Source organism: Bombyx mori, chromosome 1, assembly GCF_030269925.1.
Source record: "Bombyx mori chromosome 1, ASM3026992v2".
NCBI classification, from domain to species: Eukaryota; Metazoa; Arthropoda; class Insecta; order Lepidoptera; family Bombycidae; genus Bombyx; species Bombyx mori.
This window is the reverse complement of record NC_085107.1, coordinates 18,368,124-18,391,336: the sequence shown is the minus strand read 5'-3', so window position 1 is coordinate 18,391,336 and position 23,213 is coordinate 18,368,124. Positions and strand designations below refer to the sequence as shown.

At 35.6% G+C, this 23,213-nt stretch overlaps 1 protein-coding gene across 9 annotated transcripts in view; it reads right to left on the bottom strand.

The window, feature by feature from the left end:
• LOC101739482 (uncharacterized) overlaps nucleotides 1-23,213 on the bottom strand; it is a 160,661-nt gene that overhangs the window by 91,811 nt on the left and 45,637 nt on the right. For 5 of the 9 annotated variants that reach the window (XM_012696328.4, XM_012696330.4, XM_012696329.4 and 2 more), the window contains exons 3-4: nucleotides 2,373-2,426; nucleotides 63-1,487 (exon numbers count right to left, since the gene is read on the bottom strand). In XM_012696328.4, the coding sequence (XP_012551782.3) occupies nucleotides 63-1,487; nucleotides 2,373-2,426 (1,479 nt within the window). The remainder of the gene's footprint in view (nucleotides 1-62; nucleotides 1,488-2,372; nucleotides 2,427-23,213) is intronic. The other 4 variants (XM_062670746.1, XM_062670744.1, XM_021352581.3 and 1 more) reach the window with 1 other exon arrangement.

Below are 23,213 nucleotides of genomic sequence, written 5' to 3'. Positions count from 1 at the left end.
TCCTAAAGAAAATTCATGACCTATATTCAAGTTCAATTAAATTTTTTAAATAAGATTCTTACCGTCTTTTTTCGGAGTATCATCAGCTGCGGTCTTCTCAGCAGCTTCTCCCTCTTTTTCGATAGTAGTTTCTTTCGAAGAGGCTGCAGTTGCTGAGTCCGAAACCGTAGCTGTCGTCTCTTCCACGGTCTTAGGAGGAAGAGTGGTTTTTCTCCTCGGTATCGCTCCTGAGTGTTTCGGGATAAGACCAACTTTCTCTTCCGGAATTGTGACAGCGGGTTTCGGGGGGATTTCCGGTGTTGGTTTAGAAATAGCCCTTCTCGGTGGAAGTGGAGGTGCTTCTCTCTTCCGGATGATCCCAGTGTCTCCCTTTGGAATGGCTCCAGTTGGTTTTTTCAAAGAGGCTGATTTTACTTCCTTGGGTATGGCTCCCGTAGGTTTTTTAAGGGACGGAAGCGTTTCTTCCTCATATGTGGAGATTGTGGCCACTTCCGAATGTATATCTGTTTCATCCTTTGGTGTGGAGACTGTTACCAATTTCCGAGGAGAAGCTAATTTTCCCTTTGAAGAGGAAGTTTTAATCACTTTTTGGTGACTGCCTGTTTCTCTTTTCGAAACGGAAGCTGTGGGTAGTTTCGAAACGAGATCTGGTCTTCCCTTTGGAGTTGGAACTGTTGCCGCTTGGGGAAGAAATGTTGGTTCTTTCTTCGGGATGGCTCCAGTGCTTTTTTGAACGGTAAAAACAGTTTCTTCCTCCACAGTGGCTATAATGGCCTCTTCTGTAGCGGGAGCTGACTCGCTTTTTGGCGCAGAAATTCTTGGTGGTTTTAGAGGGATAGAGGTCACTCTCTTTGGAATGGCTCCAGTGGATTTTTTTGGAGGAGAAATTGTATCGCCCTTTGAACTCGATGTAGTCCCTGGTTCTGGAGGAGCAGTTTTTTCTCTTTTCAAAGAGCCACCAGTGATCTCTTTCGTTGGAAGACTTATTGCACTCTTAGAAGCTACTTTCGAATAGAGAGTTGTTTCATCCTTTGGATTACAAATCGTTTTCACTACCAGAGTGGGAGATTTTTCCTCTTCTAAAACACCATCCGCGTGGAATTTCGAAGGAATACAAATTTCTAAGTTAGCTGAGATTCCAGATGCTATTTCTGTAGTGGAAGCTGTTTCTCCTTTCGAGCGGACACCTGTAATTTCTTTTGTACAAGGTGCTGTTTCTCGTTTGCATTCTGTTTTCATGCCCTCAACAGAAGCCACCTGCCGATTGACTTCATCTCCTTCCAGAACGGCGTCGTCAGATAACTGTGGCGATTGGTGTACTGTACTTCCTTCTGAAATTTCGATAGCCGTTTTCGGACATAATATTGGTTCTTCTTCCGATGTGCTTTGCGTTTTTCGTTTTTTATTTACTCTCAAAGGACAGGCTGCTGCTCCTGGGCTATCCCTGTCAGAGTGCCGATCTTCTGCTCTTTCCCCTCTCGTTGGGCCTGCAAAAATAAAATTATTTACTATCTTGGATCTTGAGATAGTACAAAAAACGAAGTCAGAGAATTTTTCTTAAAGTTCAAAAAAAAGCTTTTTGGATTGTAATTTATACCTTAAGCAGATTATTAATTTGCAAATGTACTGTCTCGGAGGCAACAGGTAGTACTTAAAACGTATAAAATGATACTCGAGTCGAAAAGAGATTATTTTTTAATCCGACAAGACCGCAAAGACTATGGTTGAACTACGGCTGTGATATAATACAACCGATAAATACATTTTTTTGTCTTTGGGTTTCAGCAGCGGAAAGTGCAATGTTTTTTTTTTTATTATTTCTCAATTTAGTCACCGCGTAGTACATATTTTAAAATAAGAACGTTTGTTTTTTTTTTCTCTACCTATTCGCTGGTAGCCTAAGAGGTTATTCCAGCTACGTCTGGACGAGTAGGTGAGCTCACGGGCTCAGCCTAAGAGAATTTGCTAACACTAGCCCTCGCAAGGGTAGTTTCTTTGCAGAATCTACCACCGTATCGGAATCGCCACCCACTGAGACGATCCGGCAAGAAACTCAGTGTCTATAGGTTAGCTCGCTCGTTTAACTCGCTCGTCGTGACCGTCGAGTTCGACAAGGAGAGTTTGTTTTGCAACATAAAGCACTCTTGAAGTACTGTTGGTAAGTTGTTAGCGCTATAAGTAAGGCACAAAAACGGTGAAAGTATTCCTTATTGGTAAAAGTCGACTACCTTAAAACAAAAAATTCTACAAAAAACGATCAACTACTCAATAATGAATTGCTGTTTCTAGATTAACCTTTAGAATGACGAGCGATGTTCGTTTGGGAGATAAGTTGTGAACGCATGATGAAAATCAAAAAAACAATCACTAACCATACTTTTTCGAAACGGGCTCACCTTCTCCATTGCGGTACGAGTCCGGGCTGACTGTGGAAAGAAAATAAACATTATTAATAATTTTCATTTTCAATCTACAATTTTTCTAAAAGTAACTTAGTTATATTCGAACAAAAAGCCTGTCGATACGTTAAATGACAAATAACAAGCGTTCTAAAGGACCTGGAGAGAACAGGGCTACTTTGAACATCAAAATTATAACTGTTTTAGAATATTCTGATACAGTTTGCACTTCTGATACAGTTTGCACGTTCGATAATACCAACATGACCAGAGACGATTTATTTAATAAGTCGAACATGCAAACTTTATAGTACTTTATAAGTCTTATTTTGATGTATGTATAAGTCAAAATCATACGTTTTATCATTATTGAGTCTAAGCCTAATATTTTTCATATCGATAAATTAACGTGACTTCTTCAAGACCGTGAGGCAACGACGTACATAAATTTAATTCAATGTTATTATTAATATCAAGTTTTATTACTGCCGACCCGATAGATGACGTTCTGCCCAATTCCCGCTTTTCCATCAGAACCCATGTGGACTGTTACAAAAATTTTAACATCAAAAATAGGTATATCGGTTAGGACATTCTTAAACGCTGCGATTGCGAACTATAATTTAGAGTCCCAGTCACGATTCGCTGGGACTGTCGCAAATTTTGTGTAATACTCATTTATTAATGCTTATCGCGTATAAAAGTACCACTTGCTTGCAAGGTGTTAAGCCAAAACTTTCCGTAATCTACCAACAACAACTGTACACAGTTTTGACGCAATCAATAAAACGATACATCTTCAAATAAAAATCCAACGAAATAGATACAAAGCTATTGATATTAAGTTAGTAGTTGACTAATGCAATAATGAAAAGGAACTGAAATAATCACGTATATAATGGTCTGAACGAAAGCTTGCGCCAAAGGATTTCAAAAATCAAGTTGGATACACGCTTAAATTTATCCTTATAAGATAAATCTCTATGATGAGATAAGATAATTAGTATTAAATTATTTGGGTAGATTACGTGATTGAAACATTCTATCATATAAAAGGTTACACGAAAGTCAAATAATAGCAACAGAGCAAACCCATCTCGACACAAAAATACCACCTATAGGTACGTCTGTCAGTAATTTAAATTGTGAAATTATGTTGATCGTTCAAACAATGAAATCTAAAAAAATGCTTTTCAACACACTTTGTATTCTTTATATTAAAACTACCATTACGAACTGTCTAACAGAGCTGGAACATATCCCAGTTTTGAACTAATTAATTTAGAATCATCTGGATATCATAAAAAAAACAGTAGCGTCACTGTCTATCGCCACAAACAGAAATGAAAATATATAGTTTAATTCATTTTCATTTTAATTAGAATAATTATAAGCATTTTTGTATCTCATTAATATAATCCTGTATTTTTATTTCAGACAAGAGTATAAAAGCAACACAACGCCGTTTGATAGTCCTTTGTGAAGATAATTGATTCAGTATAACAAAGCATGTCAATTAGGTACGATAAACGTGATAATGTCGTCGTTCACCAAGCCTTGGGGTATATGCGCTCACTGCAGCGGATATTACCGACATCAAAGACACTAGACAATCTAGATATTATTAAATATACATTTTTAACTGACATCTAATCTCAGTTTAATATTAAAATTCTTGAGTGGAGACTGCGCTACGGTTAACGTAATGTAGGGCGCCCCCCAACTAGGTGGTGTGATGACTTGCGAAGGGTGGCCAGCCAGAAATGAACGAGGAGAGAGGGAACAGTGACGTAAATTGGGAGAGGCCTGTTCCTAGCAGTGGACGACTGATGATAAATTAATAATTACACATAATGATTATTATATCACAATTTTATTAGTCAAGCAAGTTACAGTAAGCCCCAACAACCAGCATCTTTTTTTGATTTTTAATTTAATATATTTCTTCAGGTTTATAGCCGTTCAGCACTTTAATCCATTTATTGAAAGTTGGCGTAAGCCGGTTTTCTTAAAAATGTATTTTTTTAACGAAATCTCTTCATACGTGAAAAACGACTTAGCGTTAAGTAAGGCGTTTGTGTTAAGTGCCACTTGTAACTAGAGGTAAAATAATATTTAAAAACATGAGCATCGCCATTCAAACTTAGAAATGGTTACAGTGGTACAAATTATGAATAAATAAATCAAAATTTAAGCTATTGACGTGTTGAAATTTAACTTAGTTATTGAAGGTAGATAGATATAGGTATATGACATCAATATAAAAAATGATCATAGCTGTGAGGCATGCGAGAGGACATTTGCGTCAATCAGAAGAATTCAAGAGAGATGAATCAGAAAGAGATGGTTAGAAGTACGTGGGATAAATAATTTAATGTTTCACTTACAGATCCCAAGTTAGGATAAGCTTCTGCGTTGTTGTACATAATATTCCGTTCGCTACAATTTCAAAATTAGAGTAGATTGACGTACCTTGAAGAATCTATCTTTACGTTAATTAAATAAAATTAAAATAATCTCATAGTCGCGTCTACATTCCGCAGTTTAAAAAAAACATTCAAAAGCCCATCGGCGTCGGTCACGCGATGACGATAAGCACCGGCATCGGATAAGCACCAAGCGTTCCTCGAGCTCATCTACGCCAATAAAAATAATGCCTACTGTAAGATGCATATCTCTTCAAACAAATGATGACGTGGACTTTTGTGGCAATGGACTATAGTACGCCTCACTACTATGCATTACCAAATTCTTAATAATTTCTTTATAAAAAAAAAATGCGGCTTATTAAAGTTGATAGAAATTAAATTTCAATTTTGAAGTTTACTAATGGTAGGGCTTATAAGAAAGCCGCGCGGGTAGGTACTATCATCACATCGCCTATTGATGCTGCAAAGCAGACCTCATGTTTTAAGCGATCATCACGTCGTAATCGACTACGGCAATTTGAGTAGTGGTGTGAAATCGTTCATTACGTTCGTCTCTACAATTAAAAAAAGTTTGAATTGTTGTAACAAATTTAGAAAGATGTTAATTTAAGAATTAATGAAACAAATCGAAAACGTTAAGAATGAAAAATCCCCGCAGTGTTTTAATACACACTTAGATGTTTCAAATAAGGATTTCAATAAATAACAGTTCGATTTAATACTCCTCCATACGACGGAGAGTAAACAGCGTAAAAGTAATACAAAACGGCAAAGTTGCATTCCAGTTTCGAGAACTCTCCGGATCTTCAGTACGAGGAAATGAAGGCAAATTGATGGATGAACCTCACTTAGAATACACAGAGTTTCTGCTTAAGTAGTAGGGTAAAGCCGAGATAGATGCCCCACTTTTTGAAATAGTCATGTAATTTTGAAAATATTAATTTTATACGAATAATTTCTATTAATGTAGTTAGCTCAATCCTTTATGTTTAATTAGTATAATTTTTTTTTAACCTATCAAATACAGATTTTGCAGAAATTCGTTTTTCGTAGAACCTTTTTTTGGAGGATAGATGCCTACCTGTATGGATAGTTGCCCCACCAAGAAAATACTGAGTAGGATAGATGCCTGCAGTGCAGGATAGATGCCCTTTATATCGTGTAAACGAAAAAACCAAACCAAATATTAAGAAGTTCTATTCCTAACAGAGCAATAATTGTCTCCAAGAAACATAGGTCATAATAATAAAAAATATTTTGTATTTTTTAAGTCTTTGAATGTTTATAATTAAAAGATAATTGTCATATCACACAAATGATCATAATTAAATTTTTAAAGCGTTAAGTAAGCGTAAGCTAAATTACAATTTTTTTAGTTTCAACATGCATTATCCTATTTTTTTATTAAATTAAATTTTACAAATATTTATTCAACAAAAATATAAACTCTTAATTGTTTATAAAATATTCACATTAAGTGTCAATGTGTACATTGCAAAATCGTATTTTTTTTATATTAAATTAACACAATAAAGGTATCTTTATTATTTTGTCCAATTGAAGTTAACTGGATAGTGCTTTAAATTTTTCACATCTTCTACATCATTTCTGAAAAACACGTTTCATGTAGCTAGTTCTGAAACACTAAAGATTGAATCCAGTCGGATTGCGACTTCGTATTTTTATAGTTTTCAAAACATTCAATGCAGATATTATTACATGCGTTTTAGGTTTATCCCTTAGATTTCTTTAGGGGCAAATCTATTGTTTTATTTCCTTTTATTTTATAGTTAAGTGGATTGTCTTCATCTTCGCTTCTTGAACTGTAAATCAGTTGTTTGTGTTTTATGTTTTCGTGGCATATTTCAGCTATATTCTGAAATGGTAGAGTATGGAGGGATAGATGCCTCTAAAGGCACCTATACCCCAAAAAATCAGGGCAACTATCCTTTGTGATAAGGATAGATGCCCAAATTTTTTGTAAATAAATTATAAACTTAATAGCATTTATTTACACCTAGATGCAGACTCAATGAACCAATATATTCACGTAGTAAAAAATATAATGGAATTTTACACTAATTATAAAGTTATACCACGCTAAATACTAACCTTTCAATCTTTTACGTGTTCGTGAAATTCCGCGCGGAGAAAATTACATGCACGAGGAAAACACTTCGTCACCACGCGATTTTCAAATGGTAGATAAGGTATAGGGTGACTGTGGTTCCTACTTATTAAATTCATTTTTTGTCATGAGTGCGGGAAGTAAGGTTTTTAGAACATGAGGCATCTATCCCGCTGCGGCATCTATCCAGGTTTTACCCTATATGGTTTTAAAAATATCTTGATTCGCACACGAGTTTTTTTTCTATTTTGAGAGCTTTTTTTCCGCAAACTACCTTGCAGCAGTCCACTATATGGAAAATTTTGAAGAGAGTCACTTTATTGTGGATCACATAAATTCTAGAAGCTAAGCCTTGGAGTAGTCCTCAAGTCCCAATACTTTTCTCAAATCTTTTTTGCAAAGGAACGTGTTTATAGCATCCAGGAGTGGAAGCTCATTCCAGTTTTAAATACTATAATAATATGTATGTAATTAACTCAAAACAATTTATTACAGATCCATTACAATTCAATTGCACCTAATTTTTTCAAGCCGCAGTCTAGCTTAACCGACATACAACTCGTTTGAAAGCCAAGTAAATTTTAATAAAACTATTGTATCCACGAGGCGTAGTGTACAAACAAATATCGAACGTGAAATAACTTAGAAGCTATCAATTTCGGTTTTCCATTTCTAAAATATAGCGCAAATTAGTATTAGTGATGAGTCCAGATCTATGTTATTGTATTAACACAATAGCAAAGGGTGATTACGTTAGCTATTAATTAAATTAGTTTGAAAGTTTTATAATCTCTTGGTGCTAACACTGAATCATTATTTGACATTTATCTGAAACGACCGAACATAGACACTGTTGCGGTATTAAATGGTATGAAGCTGGAATCCTCTTTAGCAGGAAGCGTGCCTTAACGAGTAATAATAGGATTCATTTCATTTAGTATTTTCATGCGTTTCACGTTGAGCGACGATTTGTATTTCAGAGTTAAGTACTCAAATCAAACAACAAAATTTATTTGGAATGAACCAAAATTAACCTCATAGTTTTGTTATAAGCCGCTTTTAATTAAAATGCTCTCCCTTCCAAAGATTGAACCATAAAAATAGAAGTTCGTCTGTACACCTTTTAATCCGACGGAACGATCTACCAAGGAATGAGACTTAAAATTTTAATGACCGCATAAAGTTCTTACCTAACGTTTTAACCTAAAGAACATAGACTTAAGCTTAGTGGTATCAGATCAGGTATCTGAAGTCTTGAATGGTGTTTCTTCTGCTATTTAATGTTACAAAAAAAAAAACTTTTTAAAAACATACAAGATTTTTATTAGAAAAGTAGAATCGCAACCGTAAACTAGAAGATACTTTAGAATCATTTTTATAACAATAGTAGCTGACCCGGCAGACTTAGTAGTGCCTCAATCGATAAACAAAAGACCTAAGCTTTTGTATAAAATAAACTTAAAATAAACAAAATGAATCCGTCCGACGGGGACACATCAAAGGAAAAACAAAATTGTTATTTTTATTTAATTCCGAGCATTTTCGTATTTATGTACTTTTTAAACCTTCTCTGGACTTCCACAAATAATTCAAGGCCAAAATTATCCAAATCGGTCCAGCCAGTCTCGAGTTTTAGTGAGACTAACGAACAGCAATTCATTTTTATACATAACAATATGAATGAAACTCTAATGATATAAGACAGGTTCAAGCTCTGGGCAATAAGATCTTAGACGAACGCTAAGTCGAGTCTTGTTAAAATGCGAGATGCATTGCGCAGAAAGTTAGATAGAAACTTTCATCAAATCTACCAGCGAAATTTACTACAGTTTCTTTCAAATTTAAATCGCAAGACTGGTACAGATAAAACGAATGAAGTCTTACTAGCAAATGACAGCCGGAAGCTCTGCAAAGAGCACAATAGTATCTGAGCTTTAAACCGACGAGTTTTCCGAGGAAATGCATTGTGTTGTAGCTTCGGAAGCTCCGTCAAAGCGAAAGGTCTCCGGTTAGGGGCAGAACTTAAAAATCAAAAACTTGGGAATTTTATGACATGAAATGGAAAATCTCATAGGTATGACTAAAATCTAATTTATTATTTTTTTACCTTATCATAAAACAATAAAACAATTAGCTTTAAAAGGGCATACGTTTCCGAATTATTTTTCCAAAATTTAAGATAATTTCTAAGATGTTATAAATGTTGATAAGGTGCAGCTATATATTTACTGGTTATAAACTTTTAATATAACAAATATAAATAAAAGACATAAAAAAATTTGCGCATTATTCAAATATTTCGACAAGAAACTCCTCATGATGGGAAATGGAAAAGCTGAGTTTTTATAATAGCCGTTAATTTTAGAATTAAATAAGAAAATGCAAGTTTATGCTTAAAAGGTAATTTATTGTAACTAACAACTGGCGAAACATTATACGAAAATACGACTTTTTCCGCAAGCTCGTTGTACTGAATGTTTTCTTATTGCTATCTCTAGTCAGAATATACATAATCTATATATTAATACGTGAAGCAAAAACTTTGTATCCCTTTTTACGAAAATTGCGCGGACGGAGGAGTATGAAATTTTCCACACTTAACAGAATATAGAGAAGAAGTGCACAATGCTAATATTTTTTTAAAATAATGCATAAAAGATACATTAAATCAATAAAGAAAACATTACACACACTACATACCATGTATTTGACGCACACACGCATGCGTACTATTTATTGTCAAACTTTTGTTCTTGACGTCTGTTGTCAAATTGAGAATAGATTAAATATTGTTTGCCTTTGTTAATATTTTTTATAGTGTAGTCTTGGCGAAATTAGTGATTATAGAAGTATAAAATACAACCATAATAGTGTACAAACTTACAATTCCAATTAATTATAATCGAATTTCGACTACTGCGGGACCTCTAGTATATATAATCGTCACACTTTGAATATACTGGAAGACATTTGACTAAACTGCAAACGTGGTTTGGCTTCGCCAGTCATGACCGTGTTCGAACTCAACCTGGATAGTTCAGCTGATAATAAGCAGTCTTGGAAAGTTCGTAGTTGCAGCTGACAAGCAAACTAATAAGTTTTTTAGTAGTTTCTCACCGAATCCCAAAATACCTATAACGATATAGAGTCCAACGAAATCTCAATCTGTTTAAAAAGTTAACATTTGCACATGTTGACCCTTGGACTTATTTAGTGCAAACATTTTTAAACCAAAATTAACAAATCTTTCTTAATATAAAAGGCGTATCTTTTTTATTGCTTAAATAAATGAATGAGCACACGGTCCACCTGATGTTCATGTGATTTTACGACGTGTGAATAGAACCGTAAATTTAACTTTATAATTTGTAAATTTCCTAAGTAAAGAAATTCTTCTAAGGAACATATTCCTTTCAGTCTCGAGAATATAACGAACACAACATAATATTGGTTCAAATAATATATTCGAAAGCCAATTTCATTTTCGATCCAACGTCACAAGAGCGCTACAAAAATATTACCTTCGGATGAAAGCATTTGAAAGGTAAAATATGCAATGGCCGGTAATAACATGATTGATTTTGAAAAATTCTCGTGTTCGTAGCAACAGAAAGATATCAGTAAAACGAATTCTACCTGTTGAACTGAAGACAGACAGACGGGAATTTCTTCACTTGTAATATTCTCTTGTACCCGTACCGGACCACAATACATTTGTTTTTTATTATTATAAATACTTTATTTAACATTCTTAAGCCTTTTACTATAAAAAAAAAACAAACAACATTTGAACGGAAACAACAAACTATTGTTAGTTGAACGCCTATTAAACAGAGAAGCATTTCATCTCGACATAAATAAATTATTTTTCAATTTGTGTGCAAATAACTTTCAAATTCTAAACGATATTTCACCTTTGTGGATTATGAAACACGTATGCAAACTAGTGGTCTCGCAGTAGTCGAAATTCGACTATAATTAATTGAAATTATAAGTTTGAGCATTATTAAGGGTCTATTGTCAAAGACTAATAAACTTCTTTGTTCACATATTTCGCCAAGACCACACTATAGACAAATAATAATAGAGATAAACAATATTAAACTACAGTCAAAATCTGTTATAACGACATCGAAGGGACTGCTCATATTCAGTCGTAAAAACCGATAGTCGTAACAACCGGTGATGTTTAATGTGTATCGTGCAAGTACAAACAAATCGATAGGGAATTATTGGAAAAATATATTTACAAAATGCGCGATTTTTCTTCAATATTAATTTGTTTTCTTTTTCTTTGCGACATTTTGAAAGTTTCACGAATAACTCCACAAAGTTTTGGTGCGTTTTGGGTATAGATAAGTAATAAACTAACTGAAGAGACATGAAGAAGCGGTCTTTGACTCTACTGCATGCACGTGTTTTGTTTCTAAGAATTAGAAAAGACCCTACACTAAACTAAATCCTATTGTTTTCTTTCCTGATTTTAATAGCCATTGAAGACAAATGTGGATACCTATTCAAATTGTTTACAATACAGCTTAGCCGGTCGTTCTAACAGATCTAATTCTCCGAAATATTAGTTAAATGTGGTCGTTTTATGAGGTATGTCGTTATAAGCAATGTCGTATAAAGCAATGTTTTTAATAAGGCGGTCATATAGCATTCAGCCGGGACCTTTGTTCTAGGTTGTTATAACCGGCATGTTGTTCTAAACGATGTCGCAGTAAACGGTTTTGACTGTATTCTCAAATTGACCACAAACTTTAAGCAATAACAAAAGTTTGACAATAAACAATTAGTATGCATGGGTGTGTGTCAAATACATGGTAATGTGTGTAATGTTTTCTTATTGATATAATGTATTTTTTATGCATAATTTAAAAAAAATATTAACTTTCTGCACTCCTTCTCTATATTCTCTATAAGTGTGGGAAATTTTGTACTCCTCCGTCCGCGCAATTTTCGTAAAAATGGGTACAACGTTTTTGCTTCACGTATTAATATAGATATAGATACTTCCTATATTCACAGATTTCGCCAAGACTTCAATAAAGACAAATAATATTAAAGACAAACAATACTCGTATTAATCTATTCTCAATTTGACCACAGACTTGAAGCAATAACAAAAGTTTGACAATAACCGAAGAGTATGTATGCGTGTGTGTGTGTGTGTGTGTGTGTGTGTGTGTGTGTGTGTGTGTGTGTGTGTGTGTGTGTGTGTGTGTGTGTGTGTGTGTGTGTGTGTGTGTGTGTGTGTGTGTGTGTTGTGCGTCAAATATAATACATGGTAGTATGTGTCATGTTTCTTTTATTGATATTATGTACTTTTTATGCTTAATTAAAAAAAATATTAGCATTCTGCACTCCCTCTCTATATTTTCTATAATTGCGTGAAATTTCATACTCCTCCGTCCGCGCAATTTTCGTGAAAAGGGGTGCAAAGTTTTTGCTTCACGTATAGATATAGATATCTCAACGAATTTTACAATTAACCGCTTCGTCGACGAGAATTCGCCCTCGGGTAGTAGTCTAATTAGGTAGGTGTCCTGTTCGGCAGCTAACAACCGTCCCCCTCATCCCTCATCTGCCCGCCCAACGACAGACGATCCAGGTTCTAAAACTAAATACACAAATACAAATAATAAACCAGAGAGATTATATTTCAGAGCTTCTCATTTATTCAAAAACTGTAGAGCTATTTTACTTACATCTTGTTGAAAATTATGTTATTTCTAATTAAAATAATAAGTAAGTAATAAGTAACCGACGTAAGAAAGTATTAGAAAATATTATAATGATACTAACTTTATAAAAAGAATTGAAAACCGAATAATCATTACCCTCTTGTGAGTCCGCACGGGCAGGTACCACCGCCCTGCCTATTTCTGCCGTGATGCAGCAATGCGTTTCAGTTTGAAGGGTGGGGCAGCCGTTGTAACTATACTGAGACCTTAGAACTTATATCTGAAATTTACGCATTTCCGCATTGGCGCATTTTCAGTAACCACTTAACACAGGATGTAATAAAAAAAAATTTAAAATAATATTTTTTTTTTATTGCTTAGATCGATGAACGAGCCCACAGCCCACCTGGTGTTAAGTGGTTACTGGAGCCCATAGACATCTACAACGTAAATGCGCCATCCACCTTGAGATATAAGTTCTAAGGTCTCAGTATAGTTACAACGGCTACCCCGCCCTTCAAACCGAAACGCATTACTGCTTCACGGCAGAAATAGGCGGGGTGGTGGTACCTACCCGTGCGGACTCACATGAGGTCCTACCACCAGTTTTACCACTATTATATTGAATTAAAAAAAAATTAGATCAGTTAAAGCTCTGTTTGAAATCTTTTAAAATATAAAAACCAAGTCGAACTTCAGAGATCTAGTTATAATAGCAAACTCGAAAGATAAATCATCCGCTCCGCGCCTTCCATCGTTTCTTGCGCTGAAATTTGTCTCCTTAATTACTTAGGTTCTGGTGTAATGTCAATAAGCCGAGACGCCTAATTAAGATATCCGGACACGGTAAACATTTTATTTTGCCGAACCATTCTACGGACACAAAAAGTATCCGTTAACTAATAAAAGCGATAATGATTAATCCGGTGTTTTGTTTAATTAATGGGAGTAGGTATCCGGTCTATACCGGACACGATCTATATCGTGCGAGATAACGAAGACAAATGATGACGCTGATGACAGAACAGCATTTTAATTTTAGATCTAGCGGTAGGCAGCGGCTTGGCTCTGCCCCTGGCATTGCTGAAGTCCATGGGCGACGGTAACCACTCACCATCAGGTGGGCCGTATACTCGTCTGCCTACAAGGGCGATAAAAAAAAAGATCTATGAAACATATTTTTGTGAGGATTTTTGTGAATTTACCACCCAGATTTGGAATGAACTCCCCTCTACGATGTTTCCCGAGCGCTATGACATGCCCTTCTCCAAACAACAGTACAGACATTGTGCACAGTATTAAACGGTGCACAGAGGCCTGGCTCTGCTCCTGGCATTGCTGACGTCCATGAGCGACAGTAAGCACTCACCATCAGATGGGCCGTATGCTCGTCTACCTACAAGAGCAGTAAAAAAAGAACCCAACGTGACTAACTAGCTTTAAATGATCAGTGTGAACTTTAATCTTTAATCCGCAATTAAGCGTGTTAATATTAAAAATCACCAAACGACCTTTTCTGGGAAGCGTATTACCAGAAGCTTTTGTTTTGAACAAAACGTAAGGGGTCCGAGATGACGCAGTACCGACTAAGCATTATGATTGTCTACTTCCCCTGCGAGAACGCGACCGTGGGTCCCCTCAGAACCGTCAATGACCTACATTAGTACAACAGTATCATTCTCCTAAAGACAAAAATTTATAAACCAAAAAAATAACTATTCTTTTAACGCTAACCTTAATTTGATTTCTCAAGAAGAAGGAACATCACTTTAGTAATTCAACCTAATGAACATCTCATATCGATTGGTATAAATAAAACTAATAAAAATATATGTTCAATTCGTTACATAGCATGATCAACGCTAATGTGTTACGTAATTCTATTCGAACATAATTGATATTTATATGGCTTAAGTACTTATTATTGTATAAGTAAGTCTGTATTTATTAACGCATAGCTACATGGAATTCTACTATTCCTAGGAAAAAGAGTATTTGTTTATATTAAAGATATAAACAGCCGTGACACGTTGCTCAAGCGGTTATTTTTGAATATTATTTTAATATCTAAGACTCGAATCGTATCCTAAATAAAAAAATACAGATCAAACATTTCTATTTAAATCTACCTAAGCTTCGTATCTTGATCAAATTCATGTTTACGTTCCACAAAAATATATTACTGTTGACAGATAAATCAAGAGAGGCATCATCATCATAATTTTCAAGCAGCGTATTACAGAAACTACGATCACAATATAGTTAATTACATGATACCAGCACAAGTCTACACACTTGAAATTTTCCGCGCGAATGCCGTCTAATCAAGGTGTTTAATTTATCTAACAGGGATGTTGACTCAATTTTATTTACTAATTTCATGAAAAAGTTTTGTTATCCAAATCTGAAAATAGAATTGAAGGATAATAATCTACACAGATCGATATTATACATAGACCATATTATATTCTTAAACTAGCGACCCGCCCTCGCTTCGCTTCGGAAACATTAAAACACACCTGAAACCAAAAAAATAAAATAAAAAATTAATAAAAAAAAGTAGCCTATGTTCATCAGGGACAATATCGGCTTCTAATGGAAAAATAATTTTTCAAATCGGTCCAGTAGTTTCGGAGCCTATTCGAAACAAACAAACAAACAAATCTTTCCTCTTTATAATATTAGTATAGATTGCGAGCGTACGATGGAAATGGCGAAATATTTAAATATTTCAATGCACTGTATTTTCTTTAAAACATTATTTACTGGTGGTAGGATCTCTTGTGAGACAGCACGGGTAGGTACCACCACCCCGCCTATTTCTGCCGTAAAGCAGCAATGCGTTTCGATTTGAAGGGTGGCGTAGCCGCTGTAACTATAATGAGACCTTAGAACTTATATCTCAACGCGGGTGGCGCATCTACGTTGTAGATGTCTATGGGCTCCAGTGATCACTTAACACCAAGTGGGCTGTGAGCTCGTCCACCCATTTAAACAATAAAAAAAAACATTTAATTTCGTTGCAGTTTTCACAGAAATATTATCTTTAATGATATTTCCTGTTACGTATAAATATTGTGCTAAATGAAACAGAAACATCCCTATTCTTTGTCACATTTTCACAACTACCTTCCAACAGATACTCAGCTCTCATGGTAACCGTAGTACTTTTAGTAATTGTTAGTTTTCAATGGCACGTCACATTACATGACATTGTTTGCACATCTTGTGCTGCCATTTATGAGAAATTGAAACATATTTAAGAAAATTATTTATAATGGCAAACATTCCTTAATCAACCTTCTCAAGTAACACCCGAAACAGTCAAGGAGCTAGACATAATATATTTTTGAAGCATTGATAGCCACTAGGTCACGACATAGTCAAACAGAATACGTATAATCACGTGAGACCACGAAGAAAATCAACGCCAGAATACGTAGAATCAAAACGCTGGATTTTGGCACTTGATAATCGTATTCTGATATCTCTTAGACAAAAACCGCTGACACCAGCATGCTTAGAGTCCAGTTTTAGGTCTATTTCCATTAAAAGAGTATTTATTAATAAATTTATGTTAGGTATCTATTTGTTAATACGTGAAGCCAAAAACTTTGTATCCCTTTTTAATAAAATTGCGTGGACGTTGGATTATGAAATTTTCCACACTTAGAGAATATCAAGAAGGAATGCACAATACATTTTTTTTTAATTATGCATATAGAATACATTAAATCAATAAAAAAGCATTATACACACTACCATGTTGTTAGTTACCATTATACACACACACGCATATATACTCTTTTATTTATTGTTATAGTCTGTAGTCAAATTGAGAATATATTAATATGGTTTGTCTTTAATATTATTTGTCTATAGTGTAGTTTTGGTGAAATCTGTGATTACAGAAGTATAATAAGTCTTTGACAATAGAACCATAATAATGTTCTCACTTATAATTTCAATTAATTATATTCGAATTTTGACTACTGCAGGAGCACTAATTCTATTAAATTTTGCTACCGACTCCACACATCCATTTCTGAAATTACTAGTTCGAGCAGTAAATGCGTTTGAGGTCCCCTCTAAAGTTTCTATTGGAATCGAATGCAAATTGAGTTCCGAGCACAGAGCACTTCCCATAATTGTTCGTAGAGAAACTAATTTCGTAGTGCAGCCACATTAACATTAAAATAAGCGTACCTACATTGCATGAATTAGTCTTTTGCTTCAGCAAGTTTAAAGGCGCCGCGTATCTATTTAATTCCGCAACACATTTTCATTAAAATACATTCAACGCTTTATAGTTACTACATTAGAATTGTTTTGAAAATTACATTTTGTTGGGAATTATTTATTTTTGTCCTGCAAACTATTTATTCGAACATTTTTATTCGTGCAATGGCTATTGGAAAAATTTTAAGTCATATAATGTTTTAAAGTTGTGGGCATAATCTTATTATGTTATGAAATATTTCTAACTGTATCTTGGGTCATTAAATTCTAATAAGTACTTTCAGTATTAAGAATCATAAAATTAACTTTTATGTCTTTCTTAATATTGTTTCCATTTACGAACAAGCTATATATTTTATACGAATAACTATTAGGGGATACTTTTGGGCATGTAACACAAATATAATCCCCGAGGTCTGATGCTAGTGCTAGTGGTTAGACCTCTTGTGAGTCCGCACGGGTGGGTAAGTACCACCACCCAGCTTATTTCTGCCGTGAAGCAGGAATGCGTTTCGGTTTGAAGGGTGGGGCGGCCGTTATAACTGTATTGAGACCTTAGAACTCACATCTCAACGTCCACATAACTATGCAATAAAAAAAATGCTGACGCGTTCTGAACGGTCATATCAGCTATTGCTGACGGGGGCACATTATACATACACTATATACCTACATGTGTTGTATTTACAAACGAATTTCGCCAATCGTTTCTATTAATGAAAAACATTACGTATGAAAAAAATATATTTTAGAAACATGTTTATGTAAATATTCAAACACATAAATACTTTTTGATATCAATTTACTCTGTACGTACGAATAAGAAAGTATGAAAAATTAAATAAAAACGAATACAAAACCGTCCAATAAACAAACTTGAATGTTTTGGAAAACTTTTATAAATTCAAACAAGTTGGGGGCAGCAACTAATAAATTATTCAGAGAGCATCAGGGCGAGCCCGCGGCGAAACTCTCTCGAACTAGATAAGCCCGTAAATTAACATGACCATGTTATTATTTTTTCGGAAAACCTAATAAATTCTCGAACTTAACTTTAAATGCATCGACATGTTTGGATACTTACTTACTTACCTTAAAATATGAAAGCAATTTCTAAATAAAATGACAGATATAAAACAAACAAAAGATATGTAGATAGGCGACTTTTACTGAGTTTAAAATGTTTCATCGACATGAAAAATGTGGAAAATAAATAAAAAATATGTCGTGTACATCTTGGGCTATTTAATCACATGCAAATGCACACAATACTATGTAATGTACAGGTTAAAATTAACCTAACAATAAAAAGAAGAGTCATCTTAATGGCTTTCCGGGCTGAGATGTCTATAGACTTCGCTTCTTTGACACTATTACAAAATATGCGCGGGCCGTATTTGAGGATGATCAGTGCGATACTCAATAAAGATCCTTTAATACCGAAGAAAAATGTATAAATCACATTCCGATAATGTGACTTTTCTACGTATTAGTATATCCTCAGTCCCCACATGATTTCTCCTTCAATTCCCATCTGATGACTGGTACATAATGCTGTGTAACAATAAAAATCTGCCCAAAACACGTCATTACGGATCCTCCCGGTCCATTAACGGTGCTTTTAGGTACCACAAGCACCGGTCTCCGTCCTCGTCGAACCCGTCGCTTGCGACGAAGGGCTCGACAAGCGAATTAACCCATAGACACAGCCCACTGAGTTTCTCGCCGGATCTTCTCAGTGTGTCGCGTTTCCGATCCGGTGGTAGATTCTGCGAAGCACTGCTCTTGCCAGGGTCAGTGTTAGCAACACTCCGGTTTGAGCCCCGTGAGCTCACCTACTAGTTAAGGTTACTATCAGCTTAGGTAGGAATAAAAAGAAAAAAAAACATTTCTACCGTCAGGCCTCTTCTTTCCAAAGTAATCATGTGGCCCAGTGTAAAGACACTATAACCTGGAACCTGGCTCATCCACCTATGAGCTAGCAAAATACCTCGAAGAACAGTTTGACGTAATAAGGGTTAAATTAATTCACAGATAGAAGTAGCATAACGTCGCTCCGAAGAAGATACCAGGTAAACCCACTCCAAGCGAGTTTAGAGTGGGCTTTTGACTAGCAGCGCTCCCTAATTAACGGCAGCAGTAGTGCTTGTGTCAAAAATAATTCAAGTTAAAAAACCAGGTCGATAGCACATTGTACGCATCTCACTAGGACGTTGACTTATGACAAAAAGGTGTATTATTTGTGTAACAAAAGTTATGCAAAACTTAGAAAATCTACGGTACGTGTGCACAAAATGTAAATGCATTTGCACAATATTGTACGTTATGAAAGTCAAAGAGCCGTAATGAACCATTTAAAAGGAAGCAACGTCCGTTTACTTCTACTAACTAAATAGGAGAAAAAAACCCTTGCATTTTAACTCGCTGAAACTCATTTAGGTACGGTCGGACGGCGGGTGCATATTCACAGTTTTGTTACGTGTTTTTTGACACTCAACTTTTGTTTGTGAGCTCGTCGCGTTCCATTCGCATTTAAAACGCGAGTTATATGTTTCAGTGCTAAAAAGTAAAAAAAAAGTATTCAATGGATTATTCACTTTAGAATTGTATGGAGTAGTTAAAGCCTCGTTGGCTCTTTTGCGAGCAACATCAAGCTTTTTTACTTAATTTTACGTGCTTTTTATAATACTTGAATCTGAATGATTCAGTAGAGCATTGTTTTAATTTTATTTATTTTGACTTTGCAACTGCCGATGAGAGGTTTCTAAAAGTTCTACTAAAATATGAATTCCGGTTTCGTTGGACGATGAATATTTTCGCTTTTGTCGGGGACTTAAATACTTATGTTTTTGTTGTTTTATCGAAAATTCACAAACAGAAAATTAAGAACCGCCGAAGCGAATTTAAGCCTTCTCTAAATATATTAACGTTTGTTTTGCGTAGTTTCCTCACAATTCTAGTAAGCACCGTCAAATAAATATACCAGTGCAGTTTTGTGGTAATTTTTTTTATTGCCCTTGTAGACAGACGAGCATACGACCCACCTGATGGTGAGTGGTTACTGTCGCCCATGGACTTCAGCAATGCCAGGGGCAGAGCCAAGCCGCTGCCTACCTGGTATTTGCAGAGATAACTATGTACTATCAAAAAGTATAATTTACTGTAAAGCAATGAAAAAATTACGTATTATTTGCTGCGTATATGTAACTGAATAGATCTGGATCGCGGTTAGCTAGTATCGTAGCGAGCGGAGGCGGCCCGTAAACGCGTCGCGACGTCTCAAACGATTACACTTTCATTTCATAAATTATATTTCCCACGGTCGCGCGATGTCGTGTTATATTAATTTTTTTTTGGATTCTGAGTCACATCTCGCTATCCGAGTGCGTTGTGCCACGTGACTGCACTTCCCGAATAGCCGAATACGCGGTCCGCTCGTACGCGTACGTGCCGGTGGGCGAGCTTCGATTCTGACGCATGGACCGACCTTTCGAGCCGGTTACGGACGATTGCGACAGTTTAAAATTTCAGATTTGAAGCTCTTGAAGATTTCATATCATACGCGATCGCATGATCATAGTTTTTATTTTAATTTTTTTATTGCGTAGATGGGTGGACGAGCTGACAGCCCACCTGGTGTTAAGTGGTTACTGGAGCCCATAGACATCAAAGACGTAAATGCGCCATCCACATTGAGATATAAGTTCTAAGGTCTCAAGTATAGTTACAACGGCTGTCCTACCCTTCAAACCAAAATGCATTACTGCTTCACGGCAGAAATAGACAGGGTCGTGGTACCTACCCGCACGGACTCACAAGAGGTCCTACCACCAGTAATTAAGCAAATTATAATTTTGCGGGTTTGATTTTCATTACACGAAGTTATTCCTTCACCGTGGAAGTCAATCGTGAATAATTATACGCGATCGCATGATTGTAGAAAATGATCTGATATTAAATATATGTTATGCTGAATTTTTTCAGCGTGAATAAAAGGGCATAATATGATGGGCGATATTTATGGATTCTATGGACTCTTGGACGCCACGATTTTATCTACTATGTATCAAAACAATCTCCCGACGCTTCAACTCTTTGAAATTTCAAGAAATCACATGGCACGTTAGCTTAAATTTATAACTGGCGCACTGAATACGATTTGAACGTGTTTGGTCGTTTATATTTACCGCGCGCTAATCATCGGTATATCGCGACTAACGTCAGTCAATTGGAATTAATCGGACTGTTAGTTGTTTTTTGGCAGAACTTTACAACGAATGACGATAATTTTGTTTGGCAATATAATATTTTCTCAAAATTAATGTTTGTTTGCAAGTCACGTAAAGAACCACGACTATGTTAGGCGTTTCTCTACGGGATTGAATGCACAATACCGAAATCCGCAGAAGAACTGGTTTGACTAACATAGCCAAAGTGATTGCTCGGAAAAAGTGGAAGCGGGCCGGCCACATATGCTGTCACGCTGACAATCGTTGGGGCACAAAAGTACTGGAATGGAGACCTCGTACTGGACGTCGTAACGTGGGCAGACAGCCAACGAGGTGGACTGATGACCTGATCGTCAAAGTGTTTGGTAGAAACTGGATGAGAAAAGCAAGAGACCGAAGAGAGTGGGGTGCATTCGAAGAGATCTTAGCATTGGGTGGACACGGGTTGGAGAAGAGAAGAGAATGTTTGTGTCGAACGGTTTTTTTTATTTTATTGCTTAGATGGGTGGACGAGCTCACAGCCCACCAGGTGTTAAGTGATTACTGGAACCCATAGATATCTACAACGTAAATGCCGCCACCCACCTTGAGATATGAGTTCTAAGGTCTCACGTATAGTTACAACGGCTGCCCCACCCTTCAAACCGAAACGCATTACTGCTTCATGGCAGAAATAGGTGGTGGTACCTACCCGTGCGGACTCACAAGAGGTCGTACAACCAGTAAGTTTATTAGTCTTTATGTGTACCTACCGTACGTCATACATCAGTATTCGCGACTAGCTGCAATACGTTAATTTACCGTTACCCGTCACAGGATGACGAAAAAAAATATCTCCTTAATTCTGGTCGTCGGCCAAACACAATGCATTATCGTATATCGGGGTTCACGACCCCATTACAGCTAAACCAAGGAAATCTGTATTCTTCCAACGTCCATCCGAGGATGAAAACATATTTGTATACGTTATAGTTGAAAGGGATATTATTATATGTATCTGTTCAATTAGGGGACCGGCGGTCAACGGAAAGGGTCAAATTTATTTTAGGAAACTTGCTCAACCTTGGTCCGAGATTCTATGTGCAAACATAAAGGTAAAGGGTTTGATAAAAATTTAAAACATTTTTTATGTGCTTTAGAATCAATTGATTTGCACATACCAGCGAATAACTTTTTGAACGGATGAAAATTAAACATGTCGTATTAACGTTTCCAACTTGATATTATAGAATAGATAAGAGAAAAAAAAACAAGCCCGTATTTTGCACAGGACTAGATTTAATTCACTTTACGTCTATCTCCTAATCCCGCCCTTGTACGGAACTTAACATTCTCAGAGATTCGCGACCTCCATTTCTGGTCGTGACAAAGCGCGTTAATTCAGTGTTTTTGTTAGCGCATTTCCTCAACACAAAAAACCACAACAATTGTAAAGAATAAAAAGCAAAATCGTTAGATTTGAATATGTGAATGGTTTTCATATTTTTCCTTGAAAGTATTAGTCTATCTATCTCTTAGGTTTCCATCGACCACAAATAATTGTCGCCAGGTTGACATATTGAGAATTTTGAGTTATAATACTGACTAGTGGTCCCCCAATGATAATTAATTGAAATTATAAGTTTGAACATTAATAACGTTCTATTGTCATATTATAAACACTTACACATACACATTTCGCCAAGACTACACTATAGACAAATAATATTATAAATTAATGATTAATAACAAATCTTAATATATATAAATCTCGTGTCACAATGTTTGTCCTCAATGGACTCCTAAACCACTTAACCGATTATAATAAAATTCGCACACCATGTGCAGTTCGATCCAACTTGAGAGATAGGATGGTTTTTATTTCGATGAATGGTCGCAATATTTATTAATTAACAATAAAATGATTTCTTATGTTGATTTTTGTTATTAATTGTAAGTTTCATAAGTCTAAAACAGATGGCGCCTTAAATCAGTTTTTAAAGACAATTGTTATACTGTGACTTTAATATCTCATAGATGGCGCTGTGCTAAAAATACCAACGTTTCACATAAGCTACAATTTAATGGCATAAGCACCACGTGTTTCTGAGGCTAAAGTATAA